Here is a 27,860-nt window from a genome sequence, read left to right on the forward strand (position 1 = left end):
CCTTTATTGGGAAGAAGAATAGAACCATTAATTCCTGACTACGTCAGTCTGAAGTAATTTCTATATTTTCTATTGGGATATCGAGTAAAGACGTAATTTTCTATAGTTCTTTAGATCATTAATTCAAAATATATATTAGAATAATGGGTATATTCATACAATGGAATGTTATTCAGCCTTAAAAAGGAAGGAAATTCTGACATATGTTATAACATGAACAAACCTTGAGAACACTAGGCTAAGTGAAACAAGCCAGTCACATAAAGACAAATACTGTATCATGGTACTTATATGATGTACTAGAATAGTCAAATTCATTGAGAAAGTAGAATAGAGGTTGCAAGAGTCTTGGAAGAAGGGAGAATGAAAAGTTACTGTTTAAGGAGTATAGAGTTTCAGTTTTGGAAGAAGAGTTTTGGAGATAGATGGTGATGACAGTTGGACATCGATATGAATGTATTTAATACCACTGAACTGTACATTTAAAAATGGTTAAAATTGTAAGTTTTGAGTTATGTGTATTTTACCACAATAAAAAATTAGAAAAAAATGTATGTTATATTATAAAAAATTATATATATATATATACATACGATTGTATTGTATTCGGTACTAGGGAAAAAGATTACTGAACTCACAGTCCAACACTGTGGGATATAATCAAATAACGACAGTCTGCTAGGTTTTTATGTGGTCTGTAGAAAGTACTAAGGTAGCTTGGATGCAGAGATGAACATGTGACTAGCACTGTCCACTGAGAATGGAAGTTGGGATGGGTAGGAAATGGAGTAGAGATAGCTTTAAAATCTTCATAGAAGAATTGGTATTTGAGTGGCTTTGAAAGGTGAATAAGAATTTCGAGAGATAACAGAGAAGGTATTCCAAGCAGAGGAATGGAAGTATTGAAAAGATGGAACGTTTGATAAAAGTTCTGTCTGGTTGAAACATAGGACCAATGGAGGAGTGGTAGGAGATGATGTTAGTGAAATAGATATTGGAGGCTACACTGTTTACCACATTAGAGAATTTAGATTTCATTCTAGATCAATGGTCTTAACCAGTAATGGGCTTCAGGATCACTTGTGGAGCTTTCAAAAATACCTACGCCCAGATTTATCACTGGAGATTTGGGTTAGTATATCCAGAGTGGAGCCTGGGCTTCTTCATGTTATCGAAGCTCCACAGTGATTCAGATGGGCTCCCAGAGTCACTACTAAAGGTAATAAATTATTGTTAAAGATTTTATTTTATTTTATTTTATTTTATTTTGAGGAAGATTAGCCCTGAACTAATATCTGCTGCCAATCCTCCTCTTTTTGCTGAGGAAAACTGGCCCTGAGCTAACATCCGTCGCCATCTTCCTCTACTTTATACACGGGACACCTACCATAGCATGGCTTACCAAGTGGTGCCATGTCCGCACCTGGGATCCGAACCAGTGAACCCTGAGCCACCAAAGTGGAACTTGTGCACTTAACCGGTGCGCCACCGGGCAGGCCCCCAAAGATTTTATTTTTAAGGTGAGAGACATGTTAAGGTTCATTTAGCTCTGATGGCAATATGATGGACGACCTGGAGTGCGTAGGACCTGAAGGTAAGAAGACAAAATGGAAGGTTCCTAAAGTGGATGAGAGCTAATGACAGCCTGGATTAAGACAGTGGCAATAGGGACAAAGAATAAGGATAGATTTGAGAGCATTCAGAAAGCCAATACTATTGGAGAAATAAAAAAACAGTGCTCAAATTTGCATATCAGATAATTGGATGAGGGTTGATCCATTAACTGAAATAGTAAATGCTGGCGTAACTACTAAATACAACATCTGGCAGATTGTCAAAGAGTAGGTATTCAATAAATGTTTGTTGGACGAATTAAAAAACTCTAATAAACCAATGATCATACAATTGTGGATGAAAAAAATGAGTAAGTAAGGTTGAGTTTATGGATGGGCTTTGTTGGTTTTTGACAGATCTAGACGTGCGGGACAGGTGGAGTGGGAAGTTGTGAAAAAGATATGTAAAGCAGGGAGTGTCATCAAAGCAAAAAAACACAAAGGTTGGAAAGGTGAAGCTGGGTTCCAGAAACAGTGAACAGTTCAGTTTGGCTCTACGATAGTGAGAGATGAGACTATAAAGATACAGTGGCTCCATAATGTGGTGTGTTTGAGAGTCAGACTGAGGTAGTTTTAATTAATTAAGGAGGCAATGGTGAGTCGTGGCTTTTGGGCAGGGGTCTTCCATGATCTTTAGGATCGTGTTCTTTTGGGAGATTCTTATAGCAGCAGTGAGATAGGATGGCTTGGGATGAGAAGAAATATAAAGGGAGAAAGATTAATTAGAAGGTTCCTATGAGGGTAGAAGCAAAAGATAACAATAAGAAGCTGAGCAATGATGGTCATAGAAGGAATGGAAAGGCAGGAGCAGAATCAAAAGATATTCAGAAAAAAATTACTATGCCAGATCAGGCCCCAGATTGGGATGGTTGGAGGTTAGAGCTGGACTCAGAGTGAGCCCTTGGTGACAGAGCATTAGGGTCTCAATGACTAGAAGTAATGATGTCAAGAAGGTGAGAAGTTTCAAGTAAAGATAATTGATTTTGTGGTGTCAGCAGGATGTCCAGGTGGAGAAATGTTCTGGGCACCTAGAAATGCAACACTGCAGTCTAGAAGACAGACTGGGGCCAGAAATTTGAACTTGGAAGCCATCTGGTATAAGTGATAAATGAAGTGGATAGGATGGCCAAGGAAACTGAGAATAAGCCTAAGAGAAAACCCCACAGGGGTATGCTTACACTTGGCAGGGTAAAGGAGGGAGGGAAATCTAGGAAATAGGAAGAGGAGCAGTCCTAGAGAGAGACAAGACACATCTGGAAAATGCATCTCTCAGAAGACAAGAAACAGAGCCTCAAAAGGAAAGAGTGGGTAAATAGAGTAAAAAAGAGAATTGAAGGAAGAGAAGGACCGAGATAGGGCAGATGGTCTGTTGACAGGTGAGGAAGCTTTGGTGGGTTTGAAGCTGAACTGACGGGGTTTACAGAAGGAAGGCATGGAGGAAGGCATGAGGGAGCTGAACTGTTCCATATCCTTTCTGATGCAAGAGGCAGGGGTACTGATAGCATGGTTCCTGGCATTGTGGCCATTTGGGTTTAATGAACTCAATTTATCCTTCCATGTATGCTCAGTAGTCATATAACTTTCACTGAAACAACAGGGCAAGAACTACAGGTGCAAAGAGCATTAAGGACTCTCAAGTCTGGAGCTTGATTCATGAAAACTGCCTGCCTGGGGGCACTGGGTCTCACCATTTCCTGAGAGGAAACGGTCAACGTTAAAATGACCATTTTGTATGTCAATATGCGTGCCAGAGCTATGCGTGGCAATTAACTAAATATCACGACACTATTAATTGCACACTTTTTTGTCACTAATTTGAAATGATATTTTTGTCATAAACTAAATTCCTGTATAGATTTGAGTCTGTATCTGGACTCTATTTCATTTCATTTTATACCAAACCTGCTGGTATTTAATTGGGATTGCCTTGAGTTTATAAATTAATTTGAGAAGAACCAGCATTTTTACAATATTCAGTCTACTAAAAAGAAGGGTATTTAAGTCTTCTTTTATGTCTCTCAGTGGAAGATAATTATTTTTCCATATTGTTCCTAAACTTGTCTTTTTCAGTTTATTGCTATAGATTTCCCTTTTGCATTGCTATTGTCAATGGTATTATTTTTTGCACTGCAAGTGTGTGTCAGTAAGAAAGATGTAGGTATTTTCTCAGATGAACAATTAAAATTTTTTAAAAATCTAAAGCAAATTTCAGTTTTTAATAGCATCTGACCTTCATTGAGCTGATACACATGTAAAAAAAAAATCATTTTGGATACTACTAGCGTGTAAAACAGGGAAAAAAATGAATGTGGTTTATTTCGTTTTTGTGTTGCTAAAGTTTCCTTACAGAAGACAAGCTGTATTTGGAGTTAAAATGGGCTGTCTGTTCAGTCTTGGTCCCACCAATGGGAGCTCCGTTTTCCTCCTAAGACCACACAAAGCTCTAGCTAAACTCTGGCTCTTTCCCCAGAAAAGCAGCCCAGTTCAGTCCTGCTGCTTGAATTCATGACCATGACCAAGGGCTCTTCAGTGTCTCCTCCCCAGGTGCTGGTGGAACAGGTTGAAGGAAGCTGCAGCCACAGCAGTAATCCCCCCACTGCCAATCACACTCATCATGGACAGAGAGGAGTTTTCAGATGGTTTCACGCAGCCATGAGTCAGAAAGGGTTTTGGTTTTACCTTTTTCTTCATCCCAGTCCTTTGAAACTTTTCAGTTTGCAGAAAAACTGAAAACTATTTAACAAATCTATACAAGGGGTAAGCAAACTTTTACTGTAAAGGGCCAGATAGAAATGTTCTAGGCTTTGTGGGCCACATGGTCTCGGTTGCAACTTCTTAAATCTGTTGTAGCATGAAAGCAGTAAATGAGCCTGGCTGTCTTCTAACAAAACTTTATTTACAAAACAAGTGGTGGGCCGGATTTGGCTCATAGGCCAGATTTAGCCTGTGGTTCATAGTTCCCAGATCCCTATTTTAGATCAGTAAACTTCCAAACCATTCATTATTTATATTTTAAAGAATAAAAGCAATGCGCTAGTCTCCACAGAGCTAATGATGACAGGATGCAAAGCACCGGAATGAACAAAATGTAGAAAAAGCACCAAAATGATTTCTTATCAATTCCAAAATAGCAATTCTGAGCATAGCTAGCATTTGTCTGCTTTACAAAGCACAAATGGGATCATAGTATTTAATAAACACACATATTACATTGCAGTGTGAGGAGGAAGAGAGAGTGGCATGAAAAAATCAGTAGTAATGAAAGCATTTGTTCTTACTTACCAATCCTGTACCGCATTGAAGGATTCCTCATTTGTGATGTCATACATTAAAATAAAGCCCATGGCCCCACGATAATAAGCTGTGGTGATAGTCCTGTATCTTTCCTGGCCTGCTGTGTCCTAAAAGATAATAATAATCATCTCTCAAAAAATAAGGCAATACATTTTAGGGGAAGTGGTTATTCCAGAAATAATCACCATAAAGAGTCTAAATTGTACTTGCAGTGTACAGCTGCGCATATTTTTCAGTCTTGTTTTTCCTAATAGTTTTCATATGGCAGTTCTGCATTATTATGAAAAATTCTCTTTTCGTAAAGATCTAGTTCAAAGTACCTTCTACATAGCTTCATTCTTATTAAGTAGCATCTAACTATAGAAAATAAAATAAAAAGAAAGATCATACATATCAAAAGGTGTGGCTTTTGTATAGTTTACAGCCAGAGGAGTACATTAGCTCCATCATTATGTATTTATTGTCTCCCTACTATGAACAAGACACTGTGGGGGAAAAAAGAAGTTTATGAAAAAGACCCTGTTTTTAAAGGCATGCAGTTTAGTATCAGTTATTCAACTGTAAAATGAGATTAAAAATATCTTCTTTGTGTGGAAGTTTGAGTCAGACAGATCTAGAATTCCTGCTCTCCCCTTAGTTAGCTGGGGGAATGTGGGCAAGCCACTGAACCTCCGTGAAGTGACCACCTCTAAGGTGCACCACGCTTGTTAGGGTTACATGAAATAGTGCATGTGAAGTGCTGCACACAGAGCCTGGCACGCAAAAAGTGGTCAGTAAACGGCACGTACTGGCTGTAGTTCCCGAAATTTGGGGAGGCAAGGCTAACACAGGATGGGAGATAGCAGCTTACAAATACAGGGGTTCCAGGACTGCAAAAGAGCTGGCATGGAACAGTTAAATCTGGGGATCAGAGGCAGCTATGTCACTGAAACAACCCATATATGTCATGTGAACTGTATAGTGTAGCTCAAGAGATTACTCCTAAATTCTACCAGCTCTTGCCCCTTTGTCTTCTCGGGACCTGGGATGTCACTTACAACCCCCTTCACCACTTTCCCTGGAGACTGGGCTCTGACTTCTCTCTGCTGTTACTCTAGGTGCTTAGCATTTTGGACTGAAATGTTATCTTCTTTCTGACTTCAGCATGGATCGTCTTGCTCCCCTTCTCCTAGAGATGCCTCCTTTCTACACAGAGTGCATCCCAACTCCCCCTAAGACTTAAGAAGTCTTTAAGTGAAAGCTAATGTGTTGGGTGGCACAAGAATAGATTCCTTTAGCATCAAAATGAAGCTAACATCTCCTGGATCTCACTGTTGGGTTGGGCTCATGTTGGATAGGCTGTTCATCACCCGTAGGTATCTCCTGCTTGGATGCTTACACTCCACCTGGACCAAGAGTGGGAAACTCAAGATTGCTTACAATTTTCTCCTGATTTGTGCGCTATATTCTATTTAGCTCCTGCAAGTTCAGAGAAGGGTGATCAAAGAAGGCTGAGGAAATCAGCGAAGGATTCTGAGAGAACGTGGTGGTGTGAAACGGAACTTGAAAATTAGCTAAGGGTGTGACTTTTCATGAAGCCAGCAACGATTATATTCTACTCTTGGAGCAGAGATAAGGCTGGCCTGATTGGAAGATATTCATTAGGTAATATGACAGAGATAAGGTTTCCAAGGTAAGATGAAAACAGACTATGATAGCAAAAATACAGCAAAATCAGTGAAGAGCTTTTAAAACATACCACCAACAGAAGAAAACAAAAAGGAAAACATATATTTCACCAAATGAACATTTGACAACTCCTTGAATATAGAAAAAAATGCTATAAATAAAATTGAAATGATATATAAACAAATGATAAACTGGGAACTATATTTGCATGGTACCAGCGAGACCAAAAGTTAATATCTTTGATATATTAAATGGTATTAGAAATCATTAAAAAATGTTAAATATTCCAATTTTTAAAATTTTTTATTAATAGGCTCATAAATAGCTAATTAATTTATAAAAAGAGTTGAATCTCAAGCATAATAATAGAAATGTAATGCTGCATAGTTTCATGCCCTTATAATAGAATTTACCTGTCAACTATTTGAATATTTTATTATACATTGCTTAGTATTTTATAAATTTGAAAGTGTAGGTGTTAGTCATAAATATGGATATCATAAGTTGCACATAATTGGGATAAATATACAAATTTGTTAGGCAGAGAGAAGCAAATCTTGAGCTTATTTGGATATTCTTGGATATTTGTGGGATCTAATTCAATTAACAGTATATCCAAATGTGAAATAAGGAAGAAAGTTAGAGAACCAAATTCCTAAGTACCATGTTTAAAGAGCGAGGTATAATCAGAGGTTGTGTAATATATTTTAGCTCTCTGGGGAACAGAACCCCTTATAACTAGTCATTCTATAAAACTTATCCACTTTTGACTTGGGTTCATATTTTCCAGAACACATTTTCTATAAAATTACCTTTTTTTTTTTTTTTTTTTTTTGGCCTATTGTGAAATGCTGTAAATGGTTTTCTTTTTCTCTTGGTAAAATATCTTTTTGGATTGATTGAGCAACCTTCTTAAAGATTGGGGACCTCATTCCTGCTGCCTTCTCTGTACAACAGATAGCTTTTCCATAATTTCTCAATAGGAGCAAACAGCCACTATACCCGAGGCACTGCTAAAAGGTGACCCAGACCCTTCCTGTCAAGCATGTCTTCAACACAGACACTGAATAATACTGTGTTGGAAAACTATGGCATTATCTCTTTCTCCTTGACCCCTTCCAGTGATGCCTTCCCTTTTCATGTGATGTTAATTTTATTTTGACATAAAAGAAACTAGTTCTAGTGTTATAAAACACACCAATTTCACACTGTAGGTATATTTAGTCTTTGAGAGAGCAGAAATCCAGGTCCCGTTATATTATGATTGAGATGTTACAGGAAACCACAGGGTTGAATAGCCATTAGATCTCAAAATTTAAAAATAGAGAAAGGAGAAAAAAAGCTTCTAAGAAAAAAAAAATAGAAGCTTTCAGATAGCACTTAAGTCACAGCAAAGGGCAGGACCTTCCACACCATTCTGACTTGACCCCAGAAACACAATGTAATTGGAAGTAGTCATCACCTAAAAACTCTCAGGGAGAATAAGAAATTGCACCAAACAGAGGAAGTGTGGTAAGAAATAAAAAGGAAATTCTCTTTCCAAGTAAAAGAAAATAAAAAAGAGTAAAACTAAGCTAATAAACAGACACCAAGTTGGTTCTGCATTGGTTTTGAGCACAGAAAACAATCTCAGAATTACAAACTCATTAGCATATTCTCTCCCATGATATCTGGAAGAATAGGAAGTCAGAAAAACACTTCATTATGTTTGACATTTACTAATGATGATACAAGATTATATTTGAAAGAAAAGAACATTTTATAATGTCAAGAGCCACTAATGTAATTAAATGTGAACATTCTCCGAAGGTAAGTGACTGAAATGGTACCTCTTCTCAATGTGCTCAGGAAAATGTCTCCAAATTCTGGCTTTGCATTGTTCCTCTGCCCCATTGATTCTAATAGCTAGGAATACCTGCTGATTTACTGTAAATACAGGTTTCTGGTGATTGAAAACCACCACTATAAATCTCTTCCAGAGAAAATGAGGGATTAAAAAAGTGATTAAATAATGAAAATTTTTTCCTTCATTTTCCTCTCTTTTAAGAAAAATAAAATCATTTTAGTTGGTTTAAATATTTTGATTTCTCACTCATGTTTTTAGGAGGAATTTTTGGCCTTAATGATAAGTTTGATTAGCAAATACTTGAATAACTGTGAAGAAAAGACTGTAAAATGGAAAACATTAGCAGCTTGATAATAGTAGCCAGTATCAATTTCAGTTTGAATTTAGGCATTCTTGTCTTACGGTCTGTTCTCTGATGAAACATTTTATTTCTTTAACTGTATGTACTGCATTGTGAAAGCATTCTGAGGTCATGCAGAGATAATGTGCAGTTTTAAGACTGAGGAAAGAGCTTTCGTTTGTAAGGTCTGGGTTATATTGTAATTTGGTTTTTGTTTTGGTGATTACTTCTCTCTGTATTGGATTAAAGGAAAAATGGAAGTAACCATTAGTAAAGAAACATAACTCAAATAATACCACCACAATCAAAATACATTTATTGAATGTCTAGACAGAGAAAAATAGACTGAAGGATAGACAATCCTGGTACCTGTTAAAGTAAGTAAGTTTATAGGTAAAGAAACCAAACCAAAACACATTGGTGTTAACTGATCAACAAAAGCAATTTAATTAAGCTAAAGGAAATAATATTTAATAACCCAAAGAGGAAGTCAACAGAAATGGAAGATGCATTGCAACATGAGACATAAAACACACTTCAGTGAGTTCCAAATGGACACAAAGACGTGGAATGGAATAAACACTTGTCATTTAGCATTCAAGCAAGTAGTAATCTCATAACTTGTATTGGCTACATTTTACCTATAGGAATTATTTTGAATCATCAAAGGAAGATTAAATTATGCTCAATAAAGCTTAATATTAACACTGATTGATTGATTCATTCATTCATTCAATAAACATTTAGTGAACACATTACTAGTTAGGGACTGTGATAGGTATATACTAAATTTATTCTATTCTAGACATATTTTTGTATATTTTAAAATTCGACACATTAAAAGCATTTTATTAATCAGAATATTATATTCCCTACATGTCTAGAAAAGATTAAATAAAATCGTGAAAATATCATTTCCAAAGAAGCAGACAGCTTAGAAACTTAAAACTGTAATTGAGACCATCTGCTCAGTGGTGAAGTTCTCCAATTCCTAGTCACTGTTACGGGTTGTGTTGTGTTCCCCAAAAGATATGCTGAAATCCTAACCCCCAGGACCTGTGAACGGGATCTTATTTGGAAATAAGGTCTTTGCAGATGTAATCAAGTTAAAATGAGATCATACCATATTGGGTGGGCCCTAACCCTATGATTAGTATCTTTTTAAGAAGAGAAAACTGAGACACAGAACACACAGATTAAGGCCACACAAAGGCAAAGGCAGAGACTGGAGCCATGCATCAACAAGCCGAGGAATGCCAAGGATTGCTGGCATCCACTAGCAGTTAAAAGAGAGGCATGGAACAAATTCTCCCCTAGAGCCTGAGAGAGCATGGCCCTGCCAACACCTTAATTTAGGACTTCTAGCCTCCAGAACTGTGAGGAAATAAATTTCTGTTGTTTTAAGCCCCTCAGTTTGTGGTACTTCATTATGGCGGCCCCAGGAAACTAATACAGTTACTGACCCAGTTTGCAATCTTCATGATCAGGGAGAAAGCAATATAATTTCACAGCTACCCACACACCCGTTTACTACTTTACAGAGGAGAAAACATAGAAAATTAAAGGCAGTATTATGGAAAAGTCTAACATAGTCTCACTGTATGAATTCATGGATGTTATGCTAAAATGCATTAAAATACCCCATTTATGTAAAATTAATTCTGCTCAAAAGAGAGTGAGTTGATGTATCTTATTGCTTTAAAAAAGTAGATCTTAACATATTTATGTGTATATATACATACATATGTATACATACAGACATATATGGTTATTAGAAGGACAGAACAACATTGCCTGAAATGACAAAAATTATAAATTGCTTCATGTTGAAATTTTCATCCTCAAATGGTTGAGATGCTGTTACAGAAAAATCTAACAAGATGCAAGCTTCCCCAACAACAGAAACAATAAAATGCTGATTATTACACATCACTTCTTCTGTATGATGCTACTTCTCCCAAGTTGTATTTATTTTTCATTTCCATAAAGAGGCAGGCACAAAGGAACATTGAATATAGCCTTATAAAAATAGTGAACAAAACGGGAAGCTTAAATATTTTATGCTTTCTTGTTGCATATTTATTTTAAAAATGAAATAAGAATTTTTTTCCTTACAGCAGCTAATCTTCCATTAAAATAAAATTTACAAACCACTTTTCCCTACTGATCTTGTGCAAACAGTCAGTTTGAATTCATTTACACACACAGACAAGCGCCTGTAAATCAAGCCCATATTTCAGAAGAGAGTGCTAATAAACTGGCCCCTAAATAGTTCTTCAATCGATTTAGATGTCCTTCCTAGCTATCGTTCTTCATCCTTCCTCTTCCCACCAGCAGATTTTATTGATCAGATTTTCTTGTCATAATGTTTCACTTTTAAATACCCAAAGCTTCATTTTACAATAGCATTCACTTCTAAGTAAAACCTAATAAAATAAGCCTGAGGCAGAAGGATAAAACTTGACCTATTATTTCTTGGCGGTGTTACCATGGCAATTCATCCTTCCTAGAAGAGAGAAACAGTCATATATAGCTTGGTTATAAGGGGCTTTTGACTCCATTGTCAGTGAGACCCTAACATATCGACCAATTGTGTGTTTTTGCTCATGAAAGTTGGAGACACTTTTCAGTAAACACCTTCTAAATGCTCAGATGAACTCTCTTTAAGACCTTAATAAAATTTACCATCAAAACTGTGCAAAGGCACCTTCATTTATTTTATTTAAGAGCTTGTTTTCAAAGAACGCTTAACACAAAGGCAGAGAAAGACGCCATTTTTGCTTTCTTTCTAATTAATCTTTTTGACATACTTCTTCCCAGTGGGATTTTGATTATGCTCAACTTCGTCAAAACCTGGGGGATAAATATTTAAAGGCAGGCAGCTCAGAGCTTTTAGTCAAGGTTGGTGATTGTTTTTCTTCACAGAATGCAATTCAAAATGCTTGCAGCAGATCAAATGCTCTATGCTTTAAAGGATAACAGGCTTTTGAGTGGGACTCTTATTGTCACCCTAAAATTGGCAACTAAGACTCAAGCCAGACCCCTTCCAAAGGGATGGAGCTTTCAGTCACACAAGCCACGTGCCAGTTGGCTGGTTGGATGGATGTCTGCTTAGGCAATAGAATTGTTGATCTGCGCTTGTATAGGGGTATTTGAGACCTGGAAAGAGATGGCAGGGTTGAGTAGGGGGAAGCAGTAGAGAAGCCTGACTTCCCACAGGTTAGCATGGCCAGGTGAAGTGAGTTTCTCATGGATCAACAAACATCACAGCAGGTAGCTGCACTTGACACATTTTGCCATTAACTCACTTTTGAGAGGGCTGTCTCCTGGATGGGGTGTGGGAGCCTACGAGGAATATTAACAGGGGCAGGAGGGAGCTGAAGGAATGTTAAAAGGGAAGGAACCTGAGCAAATCTCTCATATCATGTCACCGTGTAGTGGGAGAGGCCTGCAGGACTCCCTGAACATCCTACACAAGGGAACCAGCACTTGGATGTCTGTCACAGAAAACAGGGTGGGTGGCAGGACAACTTAGCCAGAGAAGCCAAGAGAGAACTATAACTCATATCCAGTTAGATAGAGTCATCTGCCCTTTCTTTGTCTCCCAGCCCTCCTTCCGTCTCTTGACCCTGGAAGAGTAAGAACTAGACAAAGGAGGGACAGAAAAGGTGAAAGTGTGGATCAAACCCCTCTTCCTGATACACTTCCAGTCCCTGGGAATGCAGGCAGATTTGCAAGGGAAGAATAGGAATGTTAAATGAGATATGACCTGGACATTTAAACTAGGCTTAAAAATGCTCAGCTTTTATTTTTTTTAATACACTTTATTTTTTAGAGTAGTTTCAGGTTCGCAGCAAAATTGAACAGAAGGCACAGAGACTTTCCATATACCCTCTGCGCCACACATAGCCTCCCCCATTACCAACATCACCCACCAGAGTGGTACATTTGCTGCAGTTGATGAACCTACCCTGACACATCATAATCACTCAAAGTCCAGAGTTTACGTTAGGGTGCACTTTTGGTGGTGTAGATTCCGTGGGTTTGTACAAACGTATAATGACAGGTATCCTCAATTACAGTACCACACAGAGTAATTTCACTGCCCTAAACATCCTCTGCCCGAGCTTTTTTTTTAAATAAGAGAAAAAGATTGGAAATGGGATGCTCAAGTTGTAGTTTGGGGAGAGGCACAGGACTTTGAAAACAGGGTTTAGATAAAGATAATACCAACGCATGATATTTAACACCAATGGATTTAGACTTTTCACCAAACTAATCACCAGTGAAATATAACAACACAACAACATGAAGAATGTAGACTTAAGCAGGGCTTTACACATTTCAAAGCACATTCACATGTATCATTTCATTTAATTATTATTCTGGGGTAGTAGACCACTTCGCAGATGATGAAACTGAGAAACAAAGAGGCTAGGTGCCAGATCTAAGTCAAAACAGTGGAAAACGACAAATGTCATACCAAACACAGCCTTCCTCACACATTCAAAATTTAGTCCTCCTTCCAAATATTAGACTGAATGTTGAATAATTTAGGTTATATTTTTCACTCTGGGTCTATGTTTGATGTCATTTGGCTATTTAACATTCATGTATGTGCTTTCGATCTTTGTCAGTTTCACTGTTTTGAACTCCATTCATTCTGCAACCATTGGTAGCTGTGTCTAGTCCCAGTACTCTATCGAAACTGTTCATGCTAAAGTAATCAGCGCCATCCTGATTGCCATATCCAGTGGTTTCATTTTTGGCTCTCATCTGATTTTCCTTTTTGAAACATTTGGTACTGAGGACAAGTACTTATTTCTTTAAATCCACTCTTCCACAGCATGGCTCTCTGCTGAATCTTTAGCCTCTTTGAATTTTCTTCTTTAGTTACCTTGCGAGCTCTTCTTTTCTGCTCACCTCTTAAAGGCACACAGGCTTCTGATCTTTATCCTCTCTCATCCTCCTGTGCTATACTATCTTCATAGTTTCAAAGGTAATATATAAATAGCTGCACCTTGGTAGGAAACCGTAACAACATTCTTGTGTCCCAGAACTACATTTCTCTCATCGTAACACACAGATATTTCACATTTAACTTGTACAAAAAACCAAAGTCATGGCAATTCTCTTAAACTTGTGTCACCAGCACTTTAAATCTTTTAATCACAACATCAAAACACAAATTTTTGCAAGCTGAAAATCTGCCAGGTATCCAATATTCTCCCTCACCCTTCATTGACATCCCTCCCATATTTTTAAAGAAATATAATCAGACATGACACTGTTTTTCCTTAAGCCTAGGTCAAGGCAAAAGAAAAGATAATATCACCTAGGCTTTTTCTTTATTGAAATACTTTTACTCTTATTACTAATCACAGCTTTCTCTACTCTCTAGGAGAAAATGTCGTTAGTCTGAGATGCAGGCCTAGCATCTTTGGGAAGGAAGAAAGATGCACACAGAATAAGGTCTGTAAAGATTAAATACAAAACAAGTTCATAGTTTTTGACATGGCTTATAGATTCTTGTCATATCACCAATGTCAGTTCTACACTGTTGAAAAAAGGGTTGAAAGAGTTCCAAAGGCCAGCTGAGTCACTCTAAATTTTGTTAGTTTTAAAATGAAACCAGAACTGGGTATAAAATATATGACTGTGGCATGAGTTTTCCTCTAGAATAGGAGTGTTTCTGTGCCTTGTGCAGTCTTTCCTCTGTTAAATAGTCAAGTTGGCTACTCAGCTAAATTTCTTTCTCTGATCAGCTTTCTTTTGTTACTCATGCTGAAAAGTGATTGTGTCACTCATTGTAGGTCAAGATCAAAGGTTTTTTCTTTTTTTTTTTTTGAATTCCAATTAGATATTAGGTAGATAGGGTGACCACACATCTTGGTTTGCCCAGAAATGTCCCAGTTTATGTCCTGTGGTAGATAATGAACACTTAATTAATGAACTTATTGTCTCAAAAAAGTCTTCTGGAACTTTTTCAGTTTAATTTATATTTGAAACCAGGTCTGGATCTACAAAACAAGTCATAGTTTCTGACATAAAATGTTTTGTTTGATTAACATAGTGTTTAAATTTTTTAAGCCAACATATCAGAATGTGGAGATTTTTACGCAAAAGACTATTTCTTCTGAAAAATTAAGGAAGATGGTAACAAATGTTGTCTACATTGCTGTGTAGCCAGAGGGTTGGAGCACCTGTCTTTTTGGTCTTGTGTTTTCATGCTCAAGAGAACTCAAGTATATCTTCAGAAAGAAATAAAAATCGCCTATCAAATGGTTAGCACTTTATTCTTCTGGGCTGTCTTAACTAAGAATAAAACTAATTCTTAACTTAGCCCAAGCAATTTAGTGTCTACGTGCAATTTACATTCGAGCTCAAAATTTATATAATGGAAAAGTCAGGTTGTTTTAACTAATCAATATTCTGCCTGGGTTAACTTCTCGTTAAAAACTAACCAAACGTTAGAAATCTCTATTCCTCACATTGTGCTGAGTACTGAGGAAAACATAGAATAAGTATCCATGAGATACAATCTCTAAATCAAAGAATTTGCATTTCCCATAAACTGGAAAAATAAAGCACATAAAGCAATCTGAGAACCTGGCTGTATTTGAAGTGTTTGTTGTGTGATGTGTGCAGTATGTGCCAGAGGAATCAAAGAAAGGGCAGACTGAAGTGAGCTGGCAAAGCCCCGGGAAGAGGTAAGGCAGGTCCCCAGTGCTGGGAAAGTTTTGAAGGGGAAGAGAGGTGAGGGGAGGTGGTTAGCAGACACAACCACAATCGGGATGATGAGAAAGACCATGGAAATGAGTCAGGGGTGAAAAGACTGGCACTGATGTTTACTCTGAGTAAATTTCTCTACCACTTTTCCACTGCAGGGGCTAAAACAATATTTATCTTTGAGTATTGCAGGCTTTTGTTTGGTATCTGGAAATTCACCAGGCATTGCAAATGAATGGTATGATTCCATATTTCCCCTTTAACCTATAGTATCTGGGGAGGAAAAAACAGGACTGATTCTTCTTTCTTCCAGAGCAGGATCCATAATCTGAAATGGAAGAGAGAAAATGTAATCTGTGACCCAGTACCAGCTGGGTCAAATAATTAAATCTCTCTGTATTTTTACTTTCTAACTAAAATAGGAATAAAATTATCTATCTTCTCAAGGCTGTGGTAAGGATTAATAAATTAACATATCTGAAGGTTATTTTGTTTTATTTTTCCCCAGAAGCAGCAATATGAGGAGGAAAGAATAAGGGCTTTAGTGTTAGAACACGTAGGTTCCTACTCTGGCTCTGAGATTCACAGGCTATGTGGCTTTAGAAATATCACCTAACCTCGCTGAGCATTAGTTTCCTGATTTCCACAATGAAATCAATACCTAACACCAGGTTGAACTGCAAGCTGCAAATGAGAAAAGTTCTATGTAAGCTATAAAATGCTATAGGTAGCATCATTACTATTGATTGTGTTAATGATAGTAAAGAATCGAAGCTAGCATGTCAAATCCCAATAGAAAGTGTGTGGTAAGATGCAACTGGATTGCTCAGGAAAATATTGCTCCTTACTTATCCCATCACCAGGGAAGGAAAGGAAATAAAGATATTTGTCCTTCAGAATCACCCAGAATCTACGTGCCCTCATTTTCTCTCCCCATGCCTCCTTACATAAAAAGGGAACAGAACTCAAAGATGAAATACAGAATTAAATCCCTATCATAACTATTACTTGATTATGGATTCTGATTTCCTTAAGGTCCTCTGCACATTCTTACTTTTATGATTGTTTTGACCCTCATTGAGACAAAAGGCCTAACGAATTACCAAAGTGTTTTAAGGTTAAAGCAGTGGTTCCCACATCTCAAACTACTGCTCACTATAGTTGATAAGAAACATTTAACAATAAGTGATATGTCAGATGAATGAAGCCTCTAAAATACACAGGGAGACAAAGGAAAATGAAAATGTAGAAACCAGATGCTAGAGAAATAGAAGTCACTGTAGCATCTCATTACGCGCTCCATAGAGAGAGAGACTAACCCACAGCAGGCAGCCGCTGTGCAACAGACGTGGGCAACAAGAGGATGAAATGACTGTCTGAGTTTGGCAGGAGTACTGGAGAGCCAGGGAGAAGAGATATCAGCGAAAGGATACTTACTTGGGAAAGGCTTCTTGACTTGACCAGAAATAGTATTACTATTAATAATTGCATACCTTTCTCTTTTATAAATGGGTCTAACATATTTCCTTGTTTCTTTATAAATAGCCATCATCTTAAATAATTTTAAAAATATAATGGGATGCTATAACATTCAAATGGAATATCTAAACATCAAAGGCAACTTCTACTTTCTGAGCACTGTTTCATAAGTTGTCAAATTGGTGGAAAACATTAAGACCCTTCCCTGGCATTTGGGAAACAGGGACACAGACTTGGGCCTCGCACAGCATGGGGCACTTTCACATGTGATCTCTGTGACCTCCCATTTCTGTATGGGATTAAATAGTATCAAATTTGATAAGGCATGAAATCATCCAGGGCCTCCAAAGATCAATGGTAATTACAAATAAAGCTTTAAGATAACATACCTAAGTGGATGACAATCTCTAGCCTTCTGCCTACATTTTTTGGTTATGTGGAGACCATCAAAAGATGGTTTCAATCGCTATTTAAGCAATCCTCTCTTTTCTGTTCAGTTCTGATTCAACACAAATGTAGAGCTGAGTCTGATGCTCGGCTCCATAATTGAAGAAACTGAAATCAGAGGCGGAGGTAAGAGGCCAGCTACAGAGACGATTAAGGGGTTAATGAGAGACGTGCCCAGGGAAAACAATTCAAGGAGGCTTTATTAAGCCTCAGAAGTCTGAAGAGTGACTTCCTACAAACTGGAAGGATATAAAAGTCTTTCTGATACAGTATCAGAAGAAGCTCTTTTCTTTTTATAAATCTTCATTCAAGACAGGACTGGACTTTTGGGGAGCAAATGGGACCTGGATATTGGCTGCAAAAATTGGGGAAATTAGAAAGGCAGACATCCTGTCTTGAGGACTGAGCTATGAGTTGTGGATTCTCATCTGGAGAGGTAGAGGGGCCAGAGCGGGGAGGGAGCCTGGTAGGCACTCAGGGCCCCTTTGGCATTGTTATTGTGAGGGCTGCTTTTGAAATGGATAAAACTCAACCATAGAACCAAAAGGAAACAAAAACTAGAAAAGAGGCCAAACTCGTATTAAATCTTGATACAATCTAAATCTAGTATAACATCTACAGAATTTATTCAACCTGAATTCTATTTAGGGTTTAAACTCTCTATGAAGTCAGAAAAGGCACGTTTCCAGGACTCATTACAAATAAACCAACCACATTATTTCCAGATCAAATGAAAAAGAACCTGTACTGACTTGTATGAAAGAGAAAGCAGACAGGCAGATTGGCAATACAGAAGATATAAAATATTCACACATTAGCATTTTAAATTTAAGAAGAAAAGTTAGCTAGGACCAAGAAAACCTTATTGATGGGGGAATAAAACCCATGCATAAAACTCGAAGTTACCTTTGATGTTTAGATATTCCATTTGAATGTTATAGCATCCCATTATATTTTTAAAATTATTTTTTATTAAAATTTATTTAAAAACATTTAGTTTTTATTTTTCATAGTAAAAAGTTACCAAAATCACTGCATTACAAATAGACCAAATAGACCTAAATCTTTTGCCAAACAATCTGGCAGCCCAGAAAAGCATTTTTCCCACATTTAAATTTCACTGACAACATGGCTGCTGGCATGAAAAGTCTGAAAGGGCATTAGTATTCCAACTCTAATTCAAATTTCTACTCTCAATGCAAAAAGTTCTTTTAGGGCTTGTGTGCCAGGCAAATGTATTTTTCTTACCATGTCAACAGACTCTCCCACTTGACTAGCTTGATAGCAGAGTCAGAGAGCAGATGCTCTGGCATCTCCTGATCCTTCTCCTACAGGAAAGACAGAAACTTCTCCAGCTGGGCACCACCCAGGCTGGAGTATGCCAGGCCTGATGATCATGCTGTGCTAATAAGGTCAGGGTCTGATCCCTGTGTGTTCTTCGTTCTGTCCGACTGCATGCTCAACCTGGCAAGTTATTTCACAAATGTGAGAGGCAGGTGGATGGGCAAAGGTGTAAGGCTGTATTTGCACAGATCCTTCATCCTTCATGGAAAGACGAATGAATGACTCTTTATCAAAGACCAAAGACTACTTTAAGCTGATGAAGAACATGACCATGTAGGTCAGGGTTTCTTCCCTTGTGGGGCCAATAGCAATAAATTCTGATGTAGCTCAGAGTTGGCTTGGAGGAACAAATACAATGGAGAATTATTGCTCGATTTCAGGGAAGTTTTGGGAGATCTATTCCTTCTAACTGACTTATAAATTACATTTGGCATTTTAACATAGTGCCACACTCTCAGAAGTTCTCCTTTAGTAGATTTGGCAGTGGAGTCTGGGAATTTGCACTTTCTCCCAGCACCCTTGGTCGCTCCGATGCTGGTAGTTTGACTAATACCGGGAAACCGTCAAGAGCACGGACTCGGGGGTTAGATGACTCATGCTCACATTCTAGCTCCATCACTTCCTAGCTGTGTGACCTTAGAAAAATCAATTAACCTATCTATATCTGTTTCTTCAATTGTAAAATGAAGACCATGACAGATTATCTACCAAGGCTTTTATGAAGATTAAATGATCTAAAAGAGGCAACTTGTTTAGCATAGGACTTCAGACATAGGAAGTGAGAAATACATGTTAGTTATTACAACTCCTAGCTGCTCTTCACTTTTTGTTTCTTTCTTACGTGCAATGTTTTAAATATCAATATGCTTCATGTTGATGATTTGGGTTTTTAAAATCAACATAGAAATTCATATACATATATATATATATAAAATGTGTATGCTATATAATATGTGTGTGTGTGTATATATATATAAACAATATGTGTGATAGATCTAACTTTGGGATGTCATTTTTTTCAAAGATGTGACTACAAACCACTATTAATCACACATTTAAATAAAATAGTGAATGATCAAGGAGTAAAGATGTTTTATAAGTTGTTATTGTTCGCTAAATTATGATCTCTTTTTTTCTCAAATGGAAATAAGCTTACTGCTATCATCTTCCAAATTGTTTGAAGTCGACAAGCAAAAATCTCTGAGCTCTAAAACTTCTTTCTGCCAGAAGACTTACTTGAATATGAAGTGTCCAAGGCAATTAAAGAACAAATACAGACAAGCAAATAAAAATTGGAAATTGCCATGGAAAGAAAACCAAACAAATACTGACTGAAATGTTGCTTGGGCCTTTTTCCAATCTGGTTTTTGCAAAGGGATGAAGATCCTTTGCCTCAATGGTCAAAATGACTGGAGATGCATAAATTTTGATAAAACAGAGCAACTCACTAATAAAGAAATGGGTTGCCTCATGAGTTGGTGAGTACTTCATCGCTGGACAAGTTTGACACAGGCTAGGTGAGCAACGTTAAAGATGTTGTAGAAGAGAGTTACACATTCTGTCAAGGGTTAGACTACACAATCACAAGATGCCAAGACAAAAGTTGTAGGTGGTATCGAAGTTGTAAAAACTGGGTGTTGGAAAGTTAATGTTTTTGACGACTACGAAGAAGTAGATAAGTTACTAAGTATCTGTGGAAAGACAAGGAGCTCAGATTTTAGACATTTTTTATTTTGGCTCTACGTGGAAACTCCTCAGCAGAGATATTCTAAAACCAACAATTTATAAATAGGTATGTTCTTATTATATACAAATCTACCTTTTCTTCTAATAGCTCTTTTTATTACTTATTTTCTGCTTTTCTTATTGTAGAAGTTTCAGTGATTCCATCAGGGAAATTAGCCATTTGGCTAAATAAAGATGTAAATTTGGGATAGATGCCTAAGACAAAGTTGAAAAATATGTTTATCCTGAGGGAGCTCAAATTCTTCCTTCCAAGACTATTGTCCCACACCTTGTAGGTGGAACTGACAGATCTCTCTTTTCAATTAGTGATAGTAAAGCTTACCATTCAAGGTGGGCACCAAAAGATACTCCCTAAGCAAAAAATGTTTCTATGCTTGGTATCTCCTTTACACTTATTCATAGATCACTCAGTTGTTATTGGCACTAGATTACTTTAACTCATACTTTAAAAAAATTATCTCAAGTATCACCCAAACCACCAGAGAAACATCATAAGAGTCATAAAATCATAATTTTATATTGGAGGCACCAAAGATGTAATATCCAGCATCTCCTATGTTTAAATGGGCTACAAGGCTACTATGAGCAATGTGAAAGTAAGAAGAGATGGATCGGCCAACATAGGATCAAATGCAGCCTAAGCTTCCAATCATAGGAAGATGGACACTTCAGGCATAAGCACATTAACATGTAAAATTTAATTTGCTCCATTTCCAGAAACAAGTTAAAATAGATTAGGAAGCAGAGGGCCCCTTTCCAAAGAGAGAATAAGAGAGGAAGAGATGGAGAGAAGACAGAGGGAGAGCAAGTGGAGAGATGGGGATAAAAGTTCTTGGGAACAAACAATTTTTTTCAAGGAGTCTTTCAATAAGAAATTTGGGTGTCATCTAGTTCTACTCCATAAACCCAGTTCCAAGAGACTTAAACTCTTTTCCAAAAGAATTCTCTTTAACCTTGTTAATATTCACTGAAACAAATTTATTTTATCTTGGATTCTGAATTCAAGTCCCTCTTACCTCCTTTCCTAATAAATAAAAAATCTGAATGCCACAATGTCAAACTCGTCATCAAAACTTTTTAAGAGTTCATAAAAGAAAGCCAATTCTTTGTAGACTTCAGTGATTTCACTTTATAGCGATAGTGCCAGACTCCTGACCATAAGACAGAAAAATCTGGTTCACGTTTGCACCAGAACTTCTCCCAATTGCTGCAAAGAATTCACTTGTGAGAAGCTCTTTTCCTCCTGAGGGTAAAGATTGCTTTGTCTACTTAAAAAAGAAAAAGAGCTTAAAAAATATCCTATGTGATGCATAGTTATTTCATTGGTTGTTTATCTAAAAGTACTTTGAGAACAGAGAGTCCCTGAAGAAATATCTTTCTACTAACACATAATGTGATGTCATAAATAACCAGATGGTTAGACAAACATTGTTGAAGATAGAGGAAAAAAAGTAAAGGATCATAGTGATTACCAAAAATGATAAATTATGATCCTTTTGGCTTTGATGAAATTGGTTCTAAATATAATGTTGCTCTGTCACTTGCTTTGAACCTACCATCCATGAAATGAAGCACAAGCAAACTCACACAGTTAGCTCCTTGCTTGAAGTTCTCTCTGATTTGGTAACATGGGTTTTTTATCAGGTTAATTAACGGTGAACACAGCATTGTCCAACAAATCAGCCTTTCTGGTGTTTAGTAATGGGATCACCACTCCTCATTTAAACTGGAGCTAGAGAGTGAATGAAGTTTATAGCAATAAAAAAGAAGAAGAGCTAGCTCTCCTTTAGACCTCTGAAAATATGGCAATCAAAATAATTCAGATAAAGTAAAAGTCATTTTATCTGCTTTTCACCTCCCTTTTTTATGACTGTAGTTCTGGAATGGAATAGAAGTTCAGAATCAGATACATTCAGCACAGTTCATTTGTAGGGCATTATTTGTTTTGTTTTTGTTTTTTATCTAGTTTCCTAGCGAGTTTGACATTCATAAAACACTAGTGTTGTCTGTAACTAATACTATGCATTGCGTCTCCAGGACTTCTTTAACTACTGGTTACAAGTCTGTACCCTGAAATAGCATCTCTCCTGCTCCCCCACTGCCCAGCCCTCAGTAACCACCACTTTATTCTCTATTTTTATGAGTTCAGCTTTTTTTAGATTCCACATAGAAGTGAGATCACACAGTATTTGTACAGCATTGTTTTTTGTGTATCTTTACTGCAAGATTCTCAGTGCTTTCAAGAGTCCCATGTTTGAGATTATATTCAGTTATTTAGATTACTTTTCATCTCACTAAACAAGTAGAATTTTTTCCTTTTCTGGAAATAGAGATATCTATGCAGTTTATTCTACCAGAGTCCTTTAAATTGGAGCTCTCGCTGATGCTTCTTATCTGACTACACCAGCAGGCAAACTTAAGAATTATGGACCACAAATTACATGCAAACCCAAGCAGCAGGCAGTTAACAAAGCAGATTTCATGGCTCTGCAGTTTTCATAATTACACGGAAGCCAGGCTTGTTTCTCTTTAGACACCAAAATGTGTTTTTATGAAGAAATTGCTTTCAGGATTTGTCATTAGGGAGTAAATAAGCAAGGATTAAAATGGCATTTATTGTGATGAAACAGTGGCTTGAAATAGTTGATCCAGCAGCTATAGCGAAGCACACTGCAGTCGGGGAAAGGAAAGGCCTTTGGACTTGGGGTCAGAGGTTCTATCTGGGTAACAAGCTCAGTTCTTCCACAAACTTGCCCTGAGGCTTTGGGAAGACCACTTCATCTTTTGAATTTCCTTATTTGTAAAGTGATGTGATTGAATTACATAATTTTTAAGGTCTCTTTCAATTCTAAAGACTCCTAAGCTTAAGCGTTTCTAAAGGAATGTATCTTTCAAGAGAATTTATATGAACACCCACCGTAGGGCCCCTAAAAGGCTGGTTAGTGCATTGATTTTTAAGAGTTTTATGAATTTCAGTGCACTGATTCTTAAACTGTACTAGGCATCAAAACTCTCTAATGTGGAAATTTCTGGGCCCCCTCATTAAAGACTGATTCAGTAGGACAGAGGTGGGCATGAGAATCTGCACAGTGAACAGTCCTCCAGGACATTCTGATGGAGGTGCTCTGTGGACCTCACCTTGAGACTGAACTAGTGGCTTGAAAGAAGTAAAGCAATTTCCTCAAATCCTTGCCTAATCCCTGAAAAACTGCGTCAATAGGATATTAAGAAATAATCATTCCAAAGAAAAACTTCTTTTGCCCTGAGAACTATGACTACGAAAGAATAAATTTGATGTTATTCGTCAGGAGACTTCACATTGGGCTGCCACATACAAGTTCTGAATCATCCCTTTCTTCTTTTATTAAAAGTTTTTTATGTTTCTCCTCCTCATGGAAGTCATCTTTAATTACCCTATACCCTGAGTAGTCATTAAGCCAACATGTAGGGTGCCCTGGATTTTTCTGTCAAAAATTTCTGGTTCTAGGGGCAGGCCCTGTGGTGTAATGGTTATGTTTGGTGTGCTCCACTTCCGTGGCCCCGGTTCATGGGTTTGGATCCCAGGCATGGACCTACACCACTCATCAGCCATGCTGAGGCAGTGACCCACATATAAAGTGGAGGAAGAATGGCATAGATGTTAGCTCAGGGATAATCTTCCTCAAGGAAAAAAAAATTTCTGGTTCTAACCCATACTGACTATCCAGGTCAATGTCAAGTCAAGTCTATCCCCAGCAGGTCACAAAATTCTATAGTATGATCATAGTTTTGCTTAATAAAGTGTATAGATATAGATATCAAAAAAAGATTAATTGAAAGTGTACAAATATTCATAGTCATTCTGGAGGGTTTCTTTAAAAGTGGGAACTTTTTCTGCTTATTCTGTGTTTTCAAATTTTCCTGCAAAGGCTGTTGTATCTTTTATAATCTTTCCTTTAGAAAGGAAAAAAGAAAGGAGAAAAGGAAGAAAGGAGAGAAGGAAGAAGGGAGAAAGAGAAGGAGAAGGAAGAGGAGGGGGAGGAAGAGGAGATGGTGTGTGTGTGTGTGTGTGTGTGTGTGTGTGTATGTGCAGGCATCGGAGAGAAAAAAGGAGAGAGAGAGAGAGAAAGAGACACCACCTGGCAAGTGCTGTACAGAGACACGATGGGAGTCTGGAACACTTAGGTGTATAGTTACCATAGGTGTGCTCACCTAACTGCTTGGAGGAAATCAAGGAAAGCTTCCTAAAGGAGGTAATGCTTTGAACTGAGTCTGTCAGCAGATGATGGTATGTAAGCTTTGCAGGAAGAAGGATCGCTTACAGTGCCCAGGGGCATGGGAGGAAATGCCCTGTTTGGGATCTACAAATAGTTTGCATAGATAGAGCACACACATCCTATAGGGCAATGATATTTATTTAAACTGTGGCTTGCAACCCACTAGTGGGCCAGAAAGTCACTGAAGTGGGTCATGACCAGCATTTTAAAAATTAACAGAATATAACAGAAAATATCAGAGTGCATAATATACAACAAGCGTCATTTTGTGAAGAATTTAGTGTGTATCTGTGGGTGTGTGTAAACTGGATCATGATGTCCAACACATTTCTTACTGTGGGTTGTGGTCAGAAAAATTTTGAAGCTGCTGCTGAGGTCTGGGAAGTCATGAATGCCCCATGTAGGACAAGGGCAGTGCTTCATACTGTGCAAAGCATCAGCATTATTTTTTTGTAAAGCTTTTAATATGATAAATTTATACATATATTCATATGTCTTATATATAACTATGTATACTATAATAATATTATACTATATGAATATATATTATGTAATAAATAAATAAAGACATTCCTAATCATTCCAGTCAGCCAGGAAATTAACGTGATACAGTGAAACATTTCACAACCATGCCACCACAGAGAGGTTGAGGGAACTTAGTTTGGTGAGCCCAGCCAAGTAGGAGGCACTTTGTGGTTCATAAAGTGTAATTACATTTATCCCCTTACTTGATCTTAGACTACCTTTGTGAGGGGACTCACAATGAACGTGTTTTGCAGAGAAGCAAGTTGGGGCTCGGAGAGTCGGGAGGACGTTCTCAAGGTTACCCAGTGGACCTCAAAGTTAATTTTCCATTTCTAAAGTTCTCTGACGAGGTTAGATTCCATTCATAGAATTAATGTCACACAGACATAAAACACATTCTTTTGCTTCCCTCCCTCCCCCATATCACAGAACACAAAAGTGTGGAGAATCAGGATGTTTTGGGTTTTAATATTATCTGTAAGTTTCAGAAAGCCAAATTCTGTGAAACACATGTAGTAGACATTGCTGTTGTCTTCCAAAGTATTTCCATTAATTTAAAAAATATACTCATAAAACACTTCCATGTACTGTGCTGACTCTAGGAATACAGAAAGATGAATAGATGAGGCCCCTTCTTTCAAGGAGCTGACGGTCCAGCCAGGGAGATGGGGTGTTGCTCTCACTCAGAAAAGCCTACAGATGCCTGTTACCCCGGCTTCTGATCAAGGAGCCCCACCCTGGGCATCACCTAGAACTGATCCACCATCAGGCAAACTTCATTGAGCCCTCAGTGTTCATGTCACTGGGTTGGACAGTAAGGTAACAGGGATGTATATGACAAGACCCTGCACTCAAGGGCTTAGTCTAATAGAGGAATGCCTGGGGCATTTAAGGTGGACCACTCAGGGTATCTTTTGCTGAGTAGGAGCAGTCTCTAGGATCACCTCATTCCAGAGCCCTACTGCTTAGCTGAATTAATGGCTATTTTAATCAAAGAACAGTAAACACCATATTGCAGGCTTTTGATAAATTTGGATAAAAAGAAGAAAAACTTGGTGGTTTGTATTCAACAAGATATATTCTCCCCTGTCTCTCACAGTTTGAAGCCAAAAATGTTCATTCCCAGGTAATATTCAAATTTAAACTCTTGGTCCGGGTAGATTACATGGTTTTAAGAAATCCTATTTTGAGTTTATAAATGGTTGTAAAATTACAAGTGTTTTAAGGACTTAGAACTGTTGTCTAAGTACTTTATTTTGGGGAAAGTAGTCGAAAAAGGAGATGAAATGGAAAAGCAATTTTCCATTTGGGCCAGGAAAGTTGGCCCAAAGAAAGTCTCTTGAAACACATCATGGCCATAAGAGGATTACCCACAGGAGTTTGCTTATGCTGCCTTATATCTGAAAGGAATGTCATTGTCACCTCCATGTCTACAATAAAAATGATACATATGGGTCAAAATTCAGGAGCAAATGTAACGTGTTCTAATTCTCACAATGTTTCCCCATTTCCATTTAATGGATCTTGGTGATAGCTGGCTAAACTTTATGCTTAACATCAAAATGAAATCTCAACTACTAACAAAAGACGTCATTACCTGAGCTTACTCATTTATAAATATGAGATCAGCCTGGTCTTTATTTTTTCCCTTGAACATTATTTTTTTACTAGCAAATATATATTCATATTTCTGGTAAAGAGTACATCAATTCATCGTTTTTTGACAAATGCATTATCTAAACATTTAAACACACATTGAATCATTGTACCAGCTAAACTTGGATTTATAAAGCAGTGAAATAAAAAGGCAAAATGTCTATATTTTGGAAGGCTATATACAATCTTCTTCTCTCATTTCTGTATTTCACGCACTTTGGGGTTTTAAGTATTCAACCATTTGGAACTATTTTCACGCCAGCTGCAGCACGAGTCTATTAAATGGAAATCATGCAGCAAGCCTCTTCGTCCTTGTGTGTTCTGACCTTGAAGAAAAAGCACCAGTTTATTGCTTTCGCTGAAGTCTAGACTGTGATCCCCCAGTCCAAAATGTGCTTGGATCCATCAATCTTCAGAACACAATCACATTTTGTGAAGAGAAGAGTGGGATGATTCAGTTTAGATTAAAGAACAAGAAGATCAGCTCCACACGCTAATCAAATGAGGGTACAAATGGGATTTATCTGAGGTATTTTTTTCAGTGACATCATAGGTGATCAGAAAATAGACAAAATCTAGTCCAAAACTACATTATGCAAAAAATATATATATCTTGAGACAAACACCCACTTCCTGTTCACCGAGTGTCTGTGTCTAAGCACAGTGAAGGAAACACAAGTCATGCTCCCTGCCTATCAGAAGCTTTCAGGTCCCTGGAAAGGCGTTTTATACCAAGACACCTCCTCCTGAATACCAGTCAAGGTTTAGCAGACAGTCCATTATGTCTGGTAATTATCCACATTTTCTCCTTCCAGCTACACCTTTTAATTCAGTGCATTTAAAGACTATAAGTGTTTTGGTTGTTTTCCCCCTACATCTATGTCAATGCTGAGTTCCTGTAGACAGCAAGCATAGAG

The 27,860-nt window shown here is 37.5% G+C and overlaps 1 protein-coding gene across 2 annotated transcripts in view; it reads right to left on the reverse strand.

Moving 5' to 3' along the window:
* The window catches only part of RAB3C (RAB3C, member RAS oncogene family), a 273,620-nt gene that overhangs the window by 148,302 nt on the left and 97,458 nt on the right, over positions 1-27,860 (reverse strand). For both annotated transcript variants that reach the window (XM_070586868.1, XM_070586867.1), the window contains exon 3: positions 4,896-5,014. In XM_070586868.1, coding sequence (XP_070442969.1) covers positions 4,896-5,014 — 119 coding nt within the window. The remainder of the gene's footprint in view (positions 1-4,895; positions 5,015-27,860) is intronic.

The sequence above is a fragment of the Equus przewalskii genome, chromosome 20 (genome assembly GCF_037783145.1).
Source record: "Equus przewalskii isolate Varuska chromosome 20, EquPr2, whole genome shotgun sequence".
Lineage (NCBI taxonomy): Eukaryota > Metazoa > Chordata > Mammalia > Perissodactyla > Equidae > Equus > Equus przewalskii.